The sequence below is a fragment of the Myotis brandtii genome, unplaced genomic scaffold, assembly GCF_000412655.1.
Source record: "Myotis brandtii unplaced genomic scaffold, ASM41265v1 scaffold79, whole genome shotgun sequence".
Lineage (NCBI taxonomy): Eukaryota > Metazoa > Chordata > Mammalia > Chiroptera > Vespertilionidae > Myotis > Myotis brandtii.
In genome coordinates this window covers 7957661-7976212 of record NW_005371173.1, presented here as the reverse complement: position 1 = coordinate 7976212, position 18552 = coordinate 7957661, and the positions used below count along the sequence as shown (strand labels likewise).

The following is an 18552-nucleotide window of genomic DNA, read 5'->3' as shown; positions in this document are numbered from 1 at the left end:
TTTCAAGGATTTTGTTGTTGCTAGTGTTCCCTTCTAATGGTTCCTTCTACAGCAGCCTGTTCATGTTTCAGGGATAAAATCTCTTCTTTCACCTGCTTTTAAAATTATATGGTTTCTTTTAAAGTTTTCTTCCCGCTGCACTGTTTCCTGCAGCTTTGCAGGGTTGTTTTATCCTGCTGCAATTTTTGAGAAAGGGATCTTGTTTGGGGCCTCATTGTCATTCTTCTTCAGAGGTTCCAATTCCTGAGTTTTGGGAGGGATTTCTGATATAATTGTGTTCTTTCTCCGCTTTCCTTACTGTCTGCTTAGAATTCAGCTTTTTAAAGGATCTGCTAAGTCTTTTTACATTTTTGCCATTGTTTTCTTTTCTTTAGTTTGAGGTTTATGCCTCTTTATAATATTCTTTTACTGCATGCTATTTTATTGGAGTTTGGAGAGAACAAGGAACTTATGGGGTTTGCATTCTACATGTCATCCTTAATCAGGTATCTCTTAAGTTCTGCTTTCACAAGCTCTGCTTATGCTTTCTTCATTAGGTAATTATTGATAATTGGAAGAGAAAATGATCTTTGTGATACACTTACTTTCAGTGTTTTGTTTGTTTTGTTTTGGCTGTTTCTGTTGTTGTCCATTGCCTTGCTTTGCACCCACTAATTAGTGCTGAGGTTAGTATGGCTTTACCAAAGGTTATGGTGGCAGAAGCATGCTGTGACAATTATATGGTCTATTCTTATATCAGAGAGAAAGAATCAAGAGGAATGAAAGAAAGAATGGGCTGAGGGGAAGATGTGAGTGCAAGAGATACTCCTAACGTGTGCTGTAGGAGACATTCACAAAAACTGTGTGATTCTCTCTGCCCATCCCCTTTCCCACTATAAAGTTATATATTGTAGTGTTGGACACCCTGGACCACAAGGACCAAAAGGCAAAATGGGTCCTCCAGGAAGAAGAGGCTCAAAAGGAGAAAAAGGCAAGTATGCTGCAAAGGTAGCATTCCCAGAAGACAACGGCATGTGCAGGATAGGGAGGCACTTACAACACGTACAATGTGGCATTTCATTTAGATTTGTTACTGCCTTTAGTTACCCCTGGTAAATATGCCACTTCATTATATGCTCATCATGTGATTAGATCTTTCCAAAAAGTCAGCTCTAATATTTTAGAGAATAAAGGAGAATCTTACCTGCCATGATTTTCCTCAAAGTAATATTTGTTCCCCGAAATCTTCTTGATTCCTTAAAAGAAGCCGAGAAAGGACAGTATTGATCTTTTATTTTAGTTTCCCTCTGTGGCTCCCCTATTCCCCAGACTCATCAAGTGCTTCTGGCCCTGTTTCTCTGCCCTAACTTGTTTGGTGCCTTTTTGACCATATGAGTCAGGTGGGTCTGAGAGCTGAGGGGTTTGACTATCACAAAGACACTTATTTTGAGATTGAAAGTCCTGATAATTACATTGTAGTGAGTTATCAATTGTAATGTTCAATGCAGTCAGTGATCCCTCTTCACATATTCTTTTGTTTCTTTAAATGTTCAGGGTTTATGCTGTAACCAAATTTCTGTTGTTGATTCTATAGCGGGAATCAATCAAGAGACCTTTTTTGCGTAGGAACCAAATAAGAGACAAACTTTTTTAAAAAAGAAGCTTTCTTATTATTAAAGCTTCTTAATTAGGATTGGGCATAAGCTTTCCCCCTAGAATTTGTCAGGATGAATTTATTAAGATTGATAATACCCCATTTGTATAGAAATGATATATCCACCCCATATAGCCCATGTCTACGTGCCCCCCTCCTGCCCATGCCCCACAGCACACCTTATCAGTTCTGCTAAAAGAATTGTGCATATTAGACTCTCTTTATTTTCACTATTTGTTTTGTATTGTAAAGCCTTTATTGGGATTTTACTCAGGAATATGACAAAGCTGTCTTTTATCCTCTGTCTAGGAAATGCGGGGCTCTGTGCCTGCAAGCCTGGTCCCATAGGCTTGCCAGGCCCTCCAGGACTTCCTGGGAGGCAGGGAAGTAAGGGAGACTTGGGGCTCCCTGGGTGGCCTGGAGAAAGAGGTCACCCAGGCCTCCCTGGTGCTGAAGGATCTCCAGGGCCACCAGTGAGTAATTCTTTTGAGTAACAACCTTTCTAGTTAATAGAGACAGAGATAGAATTCAATAGTACCTGTTTCTGTTATATTTTGTTTTGAACCTATAAATATATCAATCCCCCCAAATCATCTGTATTCGTTCGTTCATTCATTCATTCATCCATCCATTTGATTCATATTTATTGAGCACCTACTATGTTCTAGATGCTATTGTAGGTGCTGGGGATGCAGCAGAGTCCAGAACACAGTCTCTGTCCCCTGGGGGCCTCTATTCTGTTGGGAGGACATACACTATATACTAGTAACAGACTGATGCATAAATATACGGCATGGCAGGTGGCAATAAAGGCCAACACCATCTGGTGTGGCTTGAGTGGACAGAATGAAGGGAAGAACAGAAGGAGAGGAAGTCAAAGAAGTGGCTGGAGGATAGGAAGGTTGCTGAGCATGGGGCTTTATGAGTGGGTTGGATTTGAGTTTTTACTCTGGATGACACAGAACAGCCAGTGTTGAGTTTTAAGAAAAGAAAGACATAATGTGACATTCATTTCCAATGGATCATCCTTGTGGCTCTGTTAAAAACAGACCGTGAGGGACAAGGGGAGAAGTAGGTAGATTGTGACAACAATCCTGGTAAAATATAATAGAGCAGGGATTAACATGGTAGTACAGCACATGGGGGGAAGTGGCCAGGTTCTGGATATATTTTGAAGGTAGAGCTAACAGGTTGGCTGTTAGACTGGACATGGTACATGAGAAAAAGAGACATAAAGGATGAAGCCAAGATGGTGAAGACAATGTGAGGAGCAGGCGTGAGTTCAAGAAAGGAAACAGTATCATTGGGGACATTTTACTTTTGAGATGCTTAGTGGGCAACCAAGTGGAGACGCCAAGTAGGCAAGGGGGATGATATTAAAGTTGAGGATTCAAATCAGAGGTAGAGGCTGGAGATGTAAATATTGGCATTGTCAGAGTTTATATGATATTTAGTGCCAGAGAGTGGATGAAGTGTATCTCAAAATGGCTGTCTTTTGCTGACCATTGCAATGACTCGGGTGGAGGCATAGCCTTCCAGCTGTCCCTCAGAATAAAATCACTGCCCCCGGACTCTCCCCTGGAGGCTGGAGACAGCCTCCTTTCCCTCCTTACTAAAGAGGCTTAATCCTTGGGTGACCTGGAGCCTAACCATCAGCACCTGTACCCTTTCCATTTTCCCCAGGAAATCTCATGAAAATAAGGTTTCGACTAAGACCCTGAAGTGAGGGGGATGATTGAGCTGTCCCTGCACCACCCCGTTACACTGTAAAGCGCACTTGCAAAGTCTACTCAACAGGAAGCTAGGTCCTTCACGCGTGTATGTGGAATGGATTTGGTGGCAATTATTAAGTACTTTGCATTTTATAGTCTGCTTTTCTAATTCAGCATTTTATTATACTCATGTTTTCATTGCTACTTAATCTTAATGAAGACTTTATGGTTCTAAAATATTTTTGCAGCTTTCCATTGTGTTGCTTCTCAGGGCTAACATCTTGGAGTGTGGATTATTAGTTCATTCAGGGTTATCCTGGCTATGGTATATAGAATTCAGTTGCTCTAAGGACTTAAGTCTTTAAATTGGCTGAATTTTGGATGTTTTTGTTCTGTGTATGGTTCTGTCGTATAACTTCTCTGTATTAAATTCATCACTTTGTGGCCACAGTTAGGGACCAAGTTCATACTATGGGGCACCATGAAAGGAAAAGAGGGAGAGAGGGACAGAAGGAAGAAACATGAAGGAACAACAGATAATCACTGTGGGTGCTCTCACTCTTCTGTGTATCTCCTCTGTTGTTGTTGTTGTTGTTGTTGTTGTTGTGTGTGTGTGTGTGTGTGTGTGTGTGTGTGTTAATAATATGAGATTTATGGCCATCTTGAGAAACTGGCAGTTCATTAACACAGGGTCAGTGCATTCCCACCGCTGCTGGAAGCTGAGAGGTGGCTGTGCCCCTGGGAGGAGGTCTGTGTACTCTGGTCCTCACCATGGCCACCTATCTACTTTCCTCAGAAGGACACGGCCCCCTAGTCACCGCAATTGAAGTCTCTGATCCAGACCATGTATGAAACAACTAGTACATGCCTGGCAGAGAGGATATTTTTGTTGCTGCTGGGATTTTGTTGTTGTGTTAACACGTGTTTAGTGATCTCGGGTCTTAGAATTGTGAAAAGCAGCTCTTGATCCCCAAGTGGCTGGGAACCTCTCTGCCCCAGGTATTTTTTAGATTCAACATTTGTTTCACTAGAGTCTCAGTGCCATGAGGGCAGGACGGTCTTTAATTGCTGTGTCCTCAGGACTCAGAATAATGCCTGGCTCATTGTAGGTTCCCAGTAAATGAAGTCTCTAGTGAAATCTAAAGACAGCGCTGGTAATTTTTTTCTTACTAGCTCAATTAAGACTATGATCTGATTCTAGTAATTAAAACTCTAATGCAAAACATTTGAGCAATTTACAATACATTCTGAGCTGCCAATGTGCTCACTGGTAATCTGCCCAGACTTCCAGGGTATATCCACTCCTCCAGGGCATTTACTAAGCATGCCTGTATTCTCCTTCTGGAGAGAAACTGGTTCAAATGCTACGTGAATAGTTGTCTGTTGGTAGCCTATCCATCAAAGGACATTTTCATTATCCATCTCTTGGATGGATACTATCCAAAAAGGTGGGGAACCTTTTTTTCTGCTAAGGGCCATTTGGATATTAATAACATAATTCAAGGGTCATACAAAATTATCAACTTAAAAATTAGCCTTCTATATTTTGTCAAACATTTCATTAACTTACCCCTAATGCCTTGGCAGGGCCAGACTAAATGATTTCACAGGCCTTCATAAAATCCCAGCAGCAACAAAAATGTCCTCTCTGTCAGGGAGGTACTTATGACTTAGCATAGACAATAAAAATAAGAATTTAAGCAACATTCAACCCATGTGAGCACTTTATAATTTCTAAAGTTACTTCCCTGTCCAATTTGGCTATTTCTAGTAAGGAATGTGTTCCACTCACCTTTTTGATTCTTCATAGACATCATTACACACAGGATCTAGAGCAGGGGTCCTCAAACTACGGCCCGCGGGCCACATGCAAATACAAATATTGTATTTGTTCCCGTTTTGTTTTCTTACTTCAAAATAAGATATGTGCAGTGTGCATAGCAATTTGTTCATTTGTTTTTTTTTAAACTACAGTCCGGCCCTCCAACGGTCTGAGGGACAGTGAACTGACCCCCTGTTTAAAAAGTTTGAGGACCCCTGATCTAGAGTGATATTCTTGGGGGTGTTGAGTGGCTGGTATGTGTGTGTAGGTATATTTTCTCTAATGAACTGGCTCCCAACCATGATGTCCATTTCAGTTTTTATGCCTGTTGGGTACATTTTTGGTTTCTTTATATTCTCACAGTTCGATGCTGCCACTGTGCTCATATCTCTGGTGTCTTCTCCCCTTTATACTTCACTGTGTATAAAGTACTAAGGGCCAATTAAAGGCTTCAACATGTTGCAAGATTGTATGAAAATAAGACAACATAGCCTGTGTGAGAGCAAAGCGATTGGTCTGATCAGCCATTTTGCCTCCTTTCAAATTCCTGTCTATGTTTTTTTAAAAATTATTACCAGATAAGTAACCTTCAGCTATGTTTAGTGTTTCTATAACTGTATTTACTAGAATGCTTAGCCACTCCAATATACCAACAGTAGGTTCTAGGTTTTTGACATGGCTTGCTATTTAATACTAGGTAATACTTAAAAAACATGACCCAAATACTCTAGTCTCAGAGCAATTGATGTCAAAAGATGATGACCCCATCAGCCAGAATTAGTTTTTTACTTGCTATACAGAGGAAATATATTGATAGCGAAGGTTCTTATTTTTCCTTCTCTTGCTCATTAACTTCCTTCAATATCAGTCTCTTTAATCACAAACTCACCTCTAAACCTGTGCCTTTAGCTCTAGTGCCAGCTGCTCTGGTTAACCTACCCCTCTCCTTTCAATTCTACATTACAAAGCCCAGGATAGTTAAAAAACTTTTTTTTAATTATACATTTTTATTTTTAAATAAAGTTTTACTTACAAGAAGTTACACAATCATACAGAGAACTCCCGTGTACCCTTCCCTGAGCTTCCCCCAATGAGATCTTACATATCCCTAGTGCATTGTCAAACCCAGGAAACAGTGACAAATTTCTATTGACTCAGGTACAGACCTTGTTCAGATCTACCAGCTTTTACATGCAGTTTGAGAACCTCAATTTTGTAAGGTGGGACCCACCTCATAAGGCAAGGAAGAGAATGAGACTAAGTGTGCCAATCTAGAATCCAGAACAGGTGATTGGAGGGAAAGAAGAGAGAGATTAGAATGATCTTTGACCCCTCACAATTAAACTGATCTGTTGCTATTATTTTTCACCAAGGGAAAAGCTGGTGCCCCAGGACCACCTGGCAACAGAGGAGAAAAGGGAGACATGGTTGTAGCAAGAGTTAAAGGTGAGCCTAGTTGATCACTTAACTACCATCTTCTGAATTAAATATGAACCATCCTCTTGCAGTAATTCCCCCTGTGACCACAGATTGATTCTATAACCAGACTTAGGATTGTTGAGATTTCTTAAAAAATACTCTCTGTCCTTTACTAAGTCATGTGAATGTTGAACTTCAAATCCTCTGTCTCTTATTTGACAACGTAAGTGCTCCTTTAGTCACATTTTCAACTCTTTATTGTTGTGAACTTGGGTTTGAAACAAGCCCTCCTTTAATGTGCTTAGTGTTTATTCACTGCATTGTATTATCCTGTATTAATCAAGAGTATTTTGGCTGTAAGTGACAGAAATTCAGCTTGAAATACTTTAAGAAGAAAAAGTAATTTATTGGTATCCTATCTCATTTGGCTCAGTGGATAGAGTGTTGGCCTGTGAACTGAAGGGTTCCATGTTTGATTCTGGTCAAGGGCATATGCCCAGGTTGTGGGCTCAACTCCCAGTAGGGGGCGTGCAAGAGGCAACCAATCAATGATTCTCTCACATCATTGATGTTTCTATCTCTCTCTTCCCTCTCCCTTCCTCTCTGCAATCAATAAAAATATATTTTTTAAAAAAGTAATTTATTGGCTAATTAAACAAAATTTGAAGGTTAGATGTAGGGTTTGCATAAGACAACTGAATAGGAGACTCTTCCTCCTGCATCTTGCATATTTAATGAAATATGTTATTTGCACTTTCCCCCCAAGATTAGCTTTCTCTAGGCTATAGGTACATGTCCCAGGCAGCTCCAAGTTCTTACAACTAGATATAAAAGCGAGCTCCACCTTCTCCACTCTAGTTAGAAAAAAAAAATTCAGGAAGGATTGGACTGGCCTGGAGCAAGTGTTCATGGATCATCTCCCCGTTCATGATGGCCAGGAGAAAGAGGACCATGTTTGACATCACACAAGCAGGGGAAGATGCTGTTGTGATTGGCATCTCCATTCAGTACCTCCTTGTCAGAATGAGAAGAGGGATGTTTCCCAAATAGAACATTCAAGGGGTTGGCAATTGTCATTCTCCCCTCTGACTTTTGCACAGTTGATTTTGTGTGACTTAGTCAACTGGGACACTCTGAGGGATCTCTACTAGCTCACAGAGAGCCAAGGTCAAGCCTTTGTCTTTAGTGCCAAGTCTTCCTCTACTTCACCCACTTCTGATAAGAGCTTGAATATCTTTGTGGCTTTTGTTCCCAGGGCGCAAAGGAGAAAGAGGTCCTGATGGGCCCCCAGGATTTCCAGGGCAGCGGGGACAAGATGGTTGGGATGGACATGCTGGAGCAATCGGGGATCCAGGACCCCCAGTATGTATAATTATTCTGCTATAGAATTTCACTTTCTTACATGGGCACAATACATCTGTTTTCCTCTTCTCAACTTAGAAAGCTATAACTCAGTAAAATATTAATATGCTGGAAATCAGAGACACCTTTGATTGATTCCCACAAAAAGATGATTGTTCTAAAAGGTATGGATGGCATCATTACAGATGGTCTAACATCTTGAGTGACATTTCAGTCATAACAAGACTTTCTGTCTCTATGTGTTGTTATTATGGTGGTTTTCCCCTTTGTATCGTCAAAGCCCCTACTGATTTGAGACCAGTTCAGATGACTGTCAGGTGAAGGATAAAGCACAGGCCTTGAAAATTATCTTGAGTTCTGTCCTCTCGTGAAGGAGCAAGCAAAGAAGGATAAACTAGTGCAAATCTACTGAACTGATGCATTGGCTGATGGAAAATCCATTGATAAATGATATTTCTGCATTTTTCAATCATGTTTTAGATGGAGGCCATGTGTAGGTAATGAAGTTCATAAGAAAAAACTGTAAGACATGTTTCAATGCTTTGGAATTTAAAATATATTGGGTATATGAGGTATTTTTAATGCTTACAGTGTCACAGAAAGTGCGCTAGATGTTTACGCATAACAGTAGTCTTCTGAAGAGCAATTATCTCTCCAGTTTTACAGTAAGGAAATGGAGGTTTAGGGTATGTTACTAAGGACATCTATCTATCAAATAGGCTAAATAGGAATGAAAAGTCCAGTCTGCCTTATTCCAAAGCATGTGTGACTTAGTCAATTGGGATACTTCCACCAGTCTGTGTTGTAATAGAGAAGAACCATGTTCTGATTTTATAGGAGCTCATTCAGAAAGAACACATGTGAATAAGAGACAGAAGCTTAGAAATCAGGTTAGATAATATTTCTAGCTTTCTGGTCTTTCAGCTGCTTTCAAGTATGTGAATAAACTCTACTCTAGATTTGATAGTCCCTATTTAATTCATTCTTCCACTTGAGAAACTGTTTAGAATCTGTGTCACTGAGTGGCAATTTTCATCATGTACACTAACCTACTTGTGTAAAATCAAAGTATATTTACAGATCAAATGGGAAAGGAATTTCTATAACAGCCACTGGGGCAGGGAGGGGGGCATGGGGAGTGGGTGTGGTGGTCTTCCTAGCTTAATTAAAACAATTTAGACTCACAGCACTATTATATATCATATTTGAGACCAGACTATTCAGAAGGATAGAAGACAGGGCCATCAACTTGCCAGTAGGACAGGGTCAGGCATTCCTTGTGAGTGAGTATCCTTGCAGCTGGGCATTCGGTTGGGGTGAAGGAGATGAGAGCCACATGTGGCAGATGTGTGAGCAGCCCTGACTTGAAGGCTTCATTCCCCATGAGAGCTGTTATCTCCAAAGTACAGCTTGTGGGGACCCCACAAGGAACGTGGCAGTTACAGGAGCCACCACTCAAGGTCTTTCCAGTTCTTCCAGACCAGATGCAAATGTTGCAACTTGGGTTTGATGTTACCATAAGTAAGGTTGCCTAGTAATGTGGCTGACATGCAATTTTTATGGAGTTTCCAGAGAAACAGAACTAGACGGTTACCAAAGGTCAAATTCTTATGCAGGAGGGAATTCCTTTTGTTTGGGGTTCTCTGCGCTTCTTGGACCCAAAGGTCAAATTCTTATGCAGGAGGGGAAAGGATTGGTCAGCCTTTGTCCACAGACATGGAGGGTGATGGAGACTATCCCTGTGTCTTCTCATAAGAGTGCAGGAGAACTATTTCAAATGTATAAGAACTTACCCAATTCGCAAGCCTACTATCTCCATTAACTTACTTATTTCTGTATTTTATTATACTTAAAATAAAGAATGGTTCCATATAAAATTTCTTATTCTGTTTTTAAATGTCACAATCATATAACTCTTTGTGTTTGAGGCATAAGACACCCCCCAATCACATGTATATGTAAATATGTATATAAACTATTAAAAGGAATCTAAGTTAATCAATTTAAATTCTATTTGCTATTGAGTCCCTTTCTCCTGGAATTATGAGCTTTCTGCATGTGTTTCATTAGCCTATGACAATGACTACTTTGAGTTCATGGTTTGGTAATTGATTCATGATACGAATATTCCCAGGGGGATCATGAAGATGCAGGCCCAGGTGATCAAGGAGTTCCTGGACTGCCAGGCCCCCCTGGCAGAGAAGGACCAAGGGGACCTCCAGGACTGGGATTTCCTGGTCCACCAGGACAAAGGGGGCAACCGGGAGCCCCAGGCCACCCAGGCGAGAGGGGCCCTGTTGGTGTGAAAGGTCGAAAAGGTAATTTTGAACACTTTGTGTGACAGTGTCAAGTGAAATCACAGAAGGGAAAGTGGGCCTCTCTTCTGGGTAAAGTTATAGCTATGGCAGAACCGCTGAATAAAATTCCATCAAGCCACTGTTCAGATCTGGAATAGTGTCAAACAAATAAAAGCATTACAGCACAATCAATATTTAAAACAAATTCTTAAAATGCCTTTGTTGCTTTGTTTGGCATATGAAAGTTGCCTTTCATGCATTTCTCAGTATCAGCTTATACATTCTGACCATATTCAATGACATGTATTCAAAAATATCTATTTTTATAATATTTTTAGATAAGGCAGTATATTTTAATAAAAAAAACCACTAGTGTTTCATTAAAAAAACACATCATATTGTCCCTGGAAACCCATTTGTAAGCATTCCAGGAAGAAAAAAGAAAGGATTTTAAATATATCTGACTGTTTTGTACATTTCAAACAATAAAATGATCTACAGTATGATAGCTGGAAACTTTTTAAAAGGTTGGAAAATATTTAAGATTTTTTTTTCCTTTGTAATATGTACATATACATTGGGCTACACTGTTAAGTGTGAAATTTCAGAAGAAACTAATATCTTTGGTTCTTGATTTGACAACATAGAAAGGCAAATACCTTGGAATTCAATAAGGTTTAAAATCATGGTCTGGGGCCCATCAGAATAGAACATTATTTGTATTCATCTCATGTGTTTTTGAGTTGAGAGCATGTGAACTAATACATTATGAGATATTATTTCTATGATAAAAGAGGAGCATCCCATTTTAAAGGACAAGATAACTCAGAGGCACAAGCTTGGAGTCTTATTTTCCTCACTGATTAAAATGGGGGATGACAATAACCACATTGCAAGGACATTAGGAAAACAAGAGACCACCTATTTATAGCACCTGACCCACAGCGGCCCTCAGGACATGGTAGCTGTTATTAATATCCTGCCCAGTAGCTTTATTTGCACAATCCCCCCACATCCAAACTAGGAGCCGAATCTTCTGAACTTAGCATGGGTACTGGCTGCGATTTCATGATTCACAAAGCCTCTGATTTCATGGTATTCGACATCTATGGGCCTATAAATCCAATATTTATTCTGTGTTATTAAAACGGATCCTTCTTGGAATCAATATTTTCTTTGACCCCTATTTTTATAACTGTTTAGATTTGAGGACAGGTTTGCTAGAATTTGAAATAAAAGTAGTTCAAGTGAACTATGATATTTTTGTGGCTTTTCCTTTGAATTCTACATATACTCTATGAAAAATATATTGATCAAATTGTCATTGAGATTTACCGTTTCTTGGCCTATCAATTATGTGAATACTACCTTTTTCCCCCCTAGGTGATACAATTTCTTGTAATGTCAGCTACCCTGGGAGGCCAGGCCCTCCAGGTTTGGATGGACCTCCAGGTATGATCAATGAGATGTTACTGTCTTACACATTCTCCAGAATAAAAGACCTGGCAAGGTAGATAAACCAAAAGCAAACCCACAGGCAAATAAGGTATTTCTAAAATTATTATAAGGATTTGAGTGTCTATGGGAAAACGGCATTTGTAGTCATTCACATTGGGTCTCTAGTCTGCTGGTCTGGGCACATGGCAGGTGGGTTTTTCATATCTCTGTGCAACAAAATTTACCTTGATTTGATCACATACCAGTTAAAATGTTTGCCCTTTGAGAGTATTAAAATGTTGTCTTCTTTCTTATCCTGTGTCCCAAGAGTCAAAAATGATCATTCACTTACTGATTATAAGTGTTATTCTATTCTGCTTTATAAGAAACCCCAGTTTGACCAGAAGCAGTGTGAATAATGCAATACCTACACCCGTGATTGCACTTTCATGAAACGCTTCATTTGAATCAATAGCTTCTTTATAGCTAAATCAGACCCTAAATCTATATAAATGCCTAATTCTCTTTTATTTATTCCAAATTCACTTAAATTGATCCATTGAGCACTAGCATAGCTAAAGGTAACCTTTCTTGTCCTACATAACAAAAGGTATTTAAAGGTTGAATGATGAATGACTCTCTATTGCTCTCTATAGCCAATAGCTTTTGTCAGAATAGTGTTGTGTAACAACCTCAAAATCTAGTGGGCTACAACAACAATATTTATTTTCTCTGGTATGGGTGTGCAGGTGGGTGGGGCTCAGCTGATCTGAGATGCTGTCTATTGGCTTGGTCCCTGGCTCTAGTCCAGTTTCAGGTCTGTGACATCAGGTCACTGTGGGGCCAGCATGTGCTCGTCTTGTGTGATTGCAGAAATGCAAGAGGGCAGCCCAGCTTTACAGGCAGAGTTCACTCCTCTCATTGCTCCATGGTTGTTAATATCCTATTGGCCAAAGCAAGTCACAGGACCATGGCCCAGATCAAAGCAAGGAAATGACACTCCACCCTGCACAAGGCAAGGGCCAGGGTGGGGAAGTATAACTACATCAGTGGAGAGAAGCATTGCCGGTTGACTGATTGAATATTCATTTCCACATTTACTGATGCCTTGTCATAGATGGATTTAAAAAGTTAATGATTACTTTCAGCAGCTTTCATCTCAAGGGAAGTGAACACTCAAACTTGTTCATGATTTGAAGGTTATTTTAGCTGAGGTATCTCCTAGTAGGAAATCACAAGAGTTTAAAAAAAAAAACCCCTCAATTCCTTTTGCAGTGCTTTTGGCTTATACTTCATTCCAGGGCAAATGCAGTAAGATGCAGGGAATAGATTTGGCCTTTACTCTGGTTGTCTTCTCATCAGGCCACACACGGGCCACCACCTGTCTTCCCACAAGGACAGATGTGCTTGCATATTTGTATTTGGGACCCAGCAGGGGAAGCTACCAAAAGGTTCATCTGTAGGGTGGTGCTCATCCCAAAGGCTTTCAGAAGAATCCTTCACAGTTCGGCCTCTGAGAACGAGCCTTAGCACAATCACTGCCTGCGAAATACTTGTTCAGAGCAGGTGACTTGTAAAACAGTTATGTAACCCAGCCTACTCCACATCTTCACTGCCATCAAGTAGAAATCTCCTTATTTTGTTCTCACTTGATGTGCATCTTATGAAGTCCATGTTTCTTTATTATCATTTAGGTCCAAAAGGATTTCCAGGTCCTCCAGGTGCTCCTGGGCTGAGGTGTTTTGATGGGCAAAAAGGTCGGCCTGGCAAACCAGGAATATCGAAAATACCTGGTCCACCTGGTAAGGGGAGTGCTTTTCCTGAGGAATGTCATATACTTCTAAAACTAGACGATCTTAGTAAGGAAATGGCCCTGAGATCCCTAGATGAGGGGGACATGGTTTTTATTGATACATTGAGCCCTTAGCTGTGTTTTGTTAACTTTTAGGTTATGATAGTTTTGTGAGTTCTCAGGGCTTCTTTCACTTGAAGCAGGAGTGATAGGCCATTACTGGTCTATTATATTGTGAAAACTGCTCAGTCCAGAAAGACTATTTGCCAGAGAATGCAAGCAATTGGGGAGACATCGTGGGCTTTTAGGAATTACAAAATCACAATAAATTTCCCTGCCAAAGGTGGTAAAAACAATACCTATTAAATAAATACCTTTGTATGTTTTAGAAATATGTTTTCATCAAAGCAGTAGATGATATGTGCATAGGTTCTACGTTTTTACATTTAACAGTTGAAACCATTTTTTGTTCAATAGGTCTCCGTGGTGACACAGGCGATCCAGGTTTTGAAGGTGAAAAGGGCTCCTCTCCCATCGGGCCCCCAGGCTCTCCTGGTTCACCTGGAGCCAGTGGTCAGAAAGGAATCCCCGGAGACCCTGCGTATGGTCACCCAGGGCCCCCGGGAAAGAGGGGTCCCTCAGGAATGCCAGGGTTGAAAGGCCTCAGAGGCCACCCAGGACATCCGGGGCCTGCAGGTACGAGGCTGCTCCGTCCCTGTGTCTATACCTCCAGCTCAGTTCTGGAACCAGTCACGGAAGAGCAGTTAGACGATCTTGCCTTAGAAATCGGGAATATAAAAATGTCACCCAAGCATCTTCCCTCCTATGTGGGCATCGGTTACATTTAATTTGTTGCTTTTGCATTTTATTGGTTGTTTTCAAATCCAGAGCAGCTCACTGTGGCTCAGTCAACCCAGTTAGATTCAGCAGCTACTGGACTCTGACTGCCTACTCTGGACTCCGGGCAGCGCCAAGGAATAGGGGCTGTGTGGCCTGCCTGCTGCCAGTGCCGGGTTGAAGGAGAACAGGACAGACTGGATGAGGGAGGAGGGAGAGCAGCTCAGGGGAGGAGCAGTGTGAGTGGGAGTCTGGGAAGGCTCCTGGGAGAGCTGGGGCCCAGCCGAGCCCTGGCAGACCAGACTAACAAACACTGCTCTGGTCGAGCCAGCATTTGTTAGGTGGGAGGGCAGGGGAGTAAGCCACATTCTGTGTCCTCAGGGAGCTCACTTGGTAGTTTGTAAGTCAAAATACTCATATACAAAAATCCAATCAATTGGAAAGTAACAACATATTATATGAGTCAATGAAAATAATTTTGATTGATAATCCCACTATCTCACTTGCAAAAATGTATCTCAGGCAGTGTTCAGCAGAATATGAAGGTTAATATGAAAATACTCTTGTATGGTTGATTCTTGAACAATGCTGGGGTTAGGGACACTGACCCCCCGCCCCCTGGCCACACACATACACACACACACACACACACACTTGTGCAGTCAAAAATCCACATGTAACCTTTGACTCTCCCAAACTTAACTACTAATAACCTACTCTTGACTGGAAGTCTTATTGATAACATAATCAGTTAACACAGATTTTATATCTTGCATATATTTATGTATTATATACTATATTCTTACAATAAAGTAAGCTGGAGAAAAGATGCTACTAAGAAAATAATAAGGAAGAGAAAATACACTTATAGTACTTATTGAAATAAAATATGTTTGTAAATTGACCTGGATAATTCAAACCTGAGTTGTTCAAGGGTCATCTGTAGTAGTATTCACAATAGAGAGTTAAGTAGCATAGACACACACACACACACACACACACACACTCAAAAGAAGAAATATTATTACCTATTAGCATTAGCAATTAAAATTATATTTGTAAAGATTACAACAAAATGGAAAACATTTGCAGATTAATATGCAATGTGAAATAATCTAACAATTGACTGTGCACTGTGACTACTATTTTAAGAATGTAAACATCTGAACAGAAAATGTAAAGAAAACATGGAAAAATAAATTAGGATTTTTTGGTTGGGCTGTGGAATTATAGGGGGTTTGTTTTTCTCTCTGAAGATTATGGCACTGCCTTTTCAATAAATAGAAATTTGAGAGTTCAAGTGATGAAATATGTTACGAAATGCAAATTGTTACAGTGCAAATTGGGTTTGTAAGTATTGTGGAGTTTTGGTGTGAAGCCTGCTGCAATGTTAGAGGTTAATTAAAATCAGGAAGAATCCCATAGTTTTTCAATTTGCATAAACAACTTCTTTGTCATCTATATAACTTTATCAAGTAACTCTTTTAACCATGCACAGTTTTCTATTCCTTTGGAGCTCATGTTCTATGAAAAGAAAATCCATTCAGAGACTTAACTCATTTGAGCACAGAGCCAGGATCAAAACGCTGGCTTCCGGTACTGATGCGCCCGAACTCTGGTAGGCCATCTATGTCGTTTTATGCCATGAGTGTCACAGATGGATTGTACCATTCCAGGGCCAGCTGGCATGCCCGGAATGCCGGGTCTCAAAGGCCCGAAAGGCAGAGAGGGAAGTGCTGGGTTTCCAGGTGTCCCCGGTACACCTGGCCATTCCTGTGAAAGAGGCGCTCCCGGATCACCAGGGCAACCAGGACTCCCCGGGGCTCCAGGCAGTCCAGGTAAGTGTCAAGGACTGTGAAGGGCCTGGGGCTTTAGCAGGCTTACAAAGGACTATGCTTGCTGTTGCTCTTTCACCACTGGAAGAAGCAAGATTCCTGGATAAGAGAGGAAGAGCTTCCTTATTCACGGCACAAAAAGTAGCATGAGCTTCCTGTTGGTTTGTGCCATTTCCCCACTTCACCCAAGTCTCTCTGTAACGACATAGACATAAGAGGTGCTAGATAGGTGCCATGCACACAGCTGGTTGCAGTACCTGAGAGGAGCTCTGGGCCTGCGGAACCACTGGTTGACATGCCTGTAAAGCAACCTGCTTTCTGTACTAGGGGAGGTGCTATATCAGCATCAAGGTTGCTCGCTGCAAACATAACCTTGAGAAGTAACCCAGGTAAAGAGCAGTCAGGACCTTGTGTCCGTGGCATACCCGCCCAGCAAGACCTGTAGGAACTGGAAGAGACTGGAGAAAGAGTGATTCTCAACACAAGGTTCTAGGGGCTATCTCCAATATGATCTTCATTTCACCATTCAGATTGCCACCTGTTATGTAAATCCTATTGTGTTTATCCAAATGCAGGAATGTGCCCTCTCATAGGATCAACACGAGATTGAGGCAAAACCTGCTGCTATAGCTTTATTTCTAGCATCAGTAATATCAGATGATGTTGCTCTGATTTCTACAATTCTCTCATCACAGTTAACATCCTGATCAAAACTCACTGGGTCATAGCTTCCGGAAGAACCTGGAAAGTTATCTACCCCCAAGACTAAATACAGATTACATTTTGGTTTTTAACCCCTCACCATTTCCCATACAAAACTTTTTATAATATTCACTCATGCTCTTTACTGGGGACTCTTCCTTCAAGTAATAAATATTTGAAATATTTCTGCCCTTCTTTTTATAACAGCCAGAAAAAAACATAATTGTAGAATGATGGAGAGTTGCTAGTTTTATTTTAGATGTTAAATATTGTTTCACTTTAGTTTCCTTGGCCATAGAAACGCAATTTAAGCCAACATGACTATTTTTTTCTGACTGTGTGTGAAGCCACTTTCCAGCTGTCCTACACTGTGGTCTCTGTCCTTTGTCTCAGGTGCCCTCGGTTGGAAAGGACAGCGAGGAGATATGGGGCCTCCTGGACCAGCTGGGATGAAGGGCCTCCCAGGAGACCCGGGAAGGCCAGGGACAGATGGACCCCGAGGACCGCCAGGAATCCCAGGCCCCTTTGGGGATGATGGGCTACCTGGTCTTCCAGGCCCCAATGGTGGGTAGCACTTCTTAATTATTTTCCTCATTTTATAAACGTGAAACCCACTGCTAAGTAAAGCCTGTTAGGTGTGACCACGCTATAGAATGTTCCGATATATGAGCCCGATTTTGTCCTGCCCTTGGGGACATCTCCCTTCTTCTTGTCCTCTGTATTGATATTTCCAGTAGCAGGATGTTTGGGTAGATGGGGTGTGAGGGCCACAGAATCCATAAACCCAGTTCTGCTCAATGAACGGGGTAGAACTGGTAAATTATAGGGTCAGGGCTAATGTGCTTCTATGTTGGATGGATCCTCCTCTCTCCAGCCCCGTCCCTCACACAGTTCTCTGAAACCATTCTGGGATCATGCGTCAAGGTTGTTCACTGCAAACATAACCTTGAGAAGTAGGCCAGGTAAAGAGCAGTCAGGACCTTGTGTCCTTGGCATACCCGCCCAGTAAGACCTGTAGGAAGGCCTAGACTTGAGATCTGTGGTGTGGGAGAGCCCAGTTATTACACAGCGTGAGGCTGATCATGGCTGCTCACCTTCAGTGCAAACTCAGAGTCAGGTGGGAGTGTGCATCGGGTGGACATTGGGAATGCCGATCTAGGAACCACACTAGCCTTTGCAACGTTTTCTTAAACATTCATGCTTTTATTTCATCAGGACCTCGGGGGATGCCTGGCATGCCAGGTTTTCCGGGAGAGAGAGGGAAGCCTGGCCCTGAGGGACACCCTGGCAGAAAGGGAGAAGTCGGAGAGAAGGGCTGGCCTGGCTCCCTGGGAGACCAAGGAGTGAAGGGTGCCAAAGGTAAATGCAGTGAACAGCACAGGCATGCAGCACAGGTTTGCTTTCGATGTCTGATCACAACCCATGAATATGACCTCTGAAAAACAAAAAGGGACTCTCCTGCAGCTTGGATTCCCCCTCTTCCTCTTGATTCTGTGGTGCTGGTTTTATTTATTTTTATTTATTTTTTTGTGGTGCTGGTTTTAGAATTTCAAACAAAATTCATTTATCTTCCCTTTCAATCTTATTACATAAAACTTCGGTAAATGAATTGCTCTGTTAATAGAAGAAAATGAACAAGTGCTTTGATTTATAGCTATTGGGTTTCAGAGAACCGTCTCATCTTTTTATTTTTTTATTTTTTAT

At 41.3% G+C, this 18552-nt stretch overlaps 1 protein-coding gene across 1 annotated transcript in view; it reads left to right on the top strand.

The window, feature by feature from the left end:
• COL4A4 (collagen, type IV, alpha 4) overlaps window positions 1–18552 on the top strand; it is a 134330-nt gene that overhangs the window by 79857 nt on the left and 35921 nt on the right. The window contains exons 21-31 of the mRNA XM_014531009.1: window positions 881–970; window positions 1943–2106; window positions 6541–6613; window positions 7842–7948; window positions 10083–10266; window positions 11629–11697; window positions 13377–13484; window positions 13952–14170; window positions 15988–16149; window positions 17242–17412; window positions 18064–18207. Coding sequence (XP_014386495.1) covers window positions 881–970; window positions 1943–2106; window positions 6541–6613; window positions 7842–7948; window positions 10083–10266; window positions 11629–11697; window positions 13377–13484; window positions 13952–14170; window positions 15988–16149; window positions 17242–17412; window positions 18064–18207 — 1491 coding nt within the window. The remainder of the gene's footprint in view (window positions 1–880; window positions 971–1942; window positions 2107–6540; window positions 6614–7841; window positions 7949–10082; window positions 10267–11628; window positions 11698–13376; window positions 13485–13951; window positions 14171–15987; window positions 16150–17241; window positions 17413–18063; window positions 18208–18552) is intronic.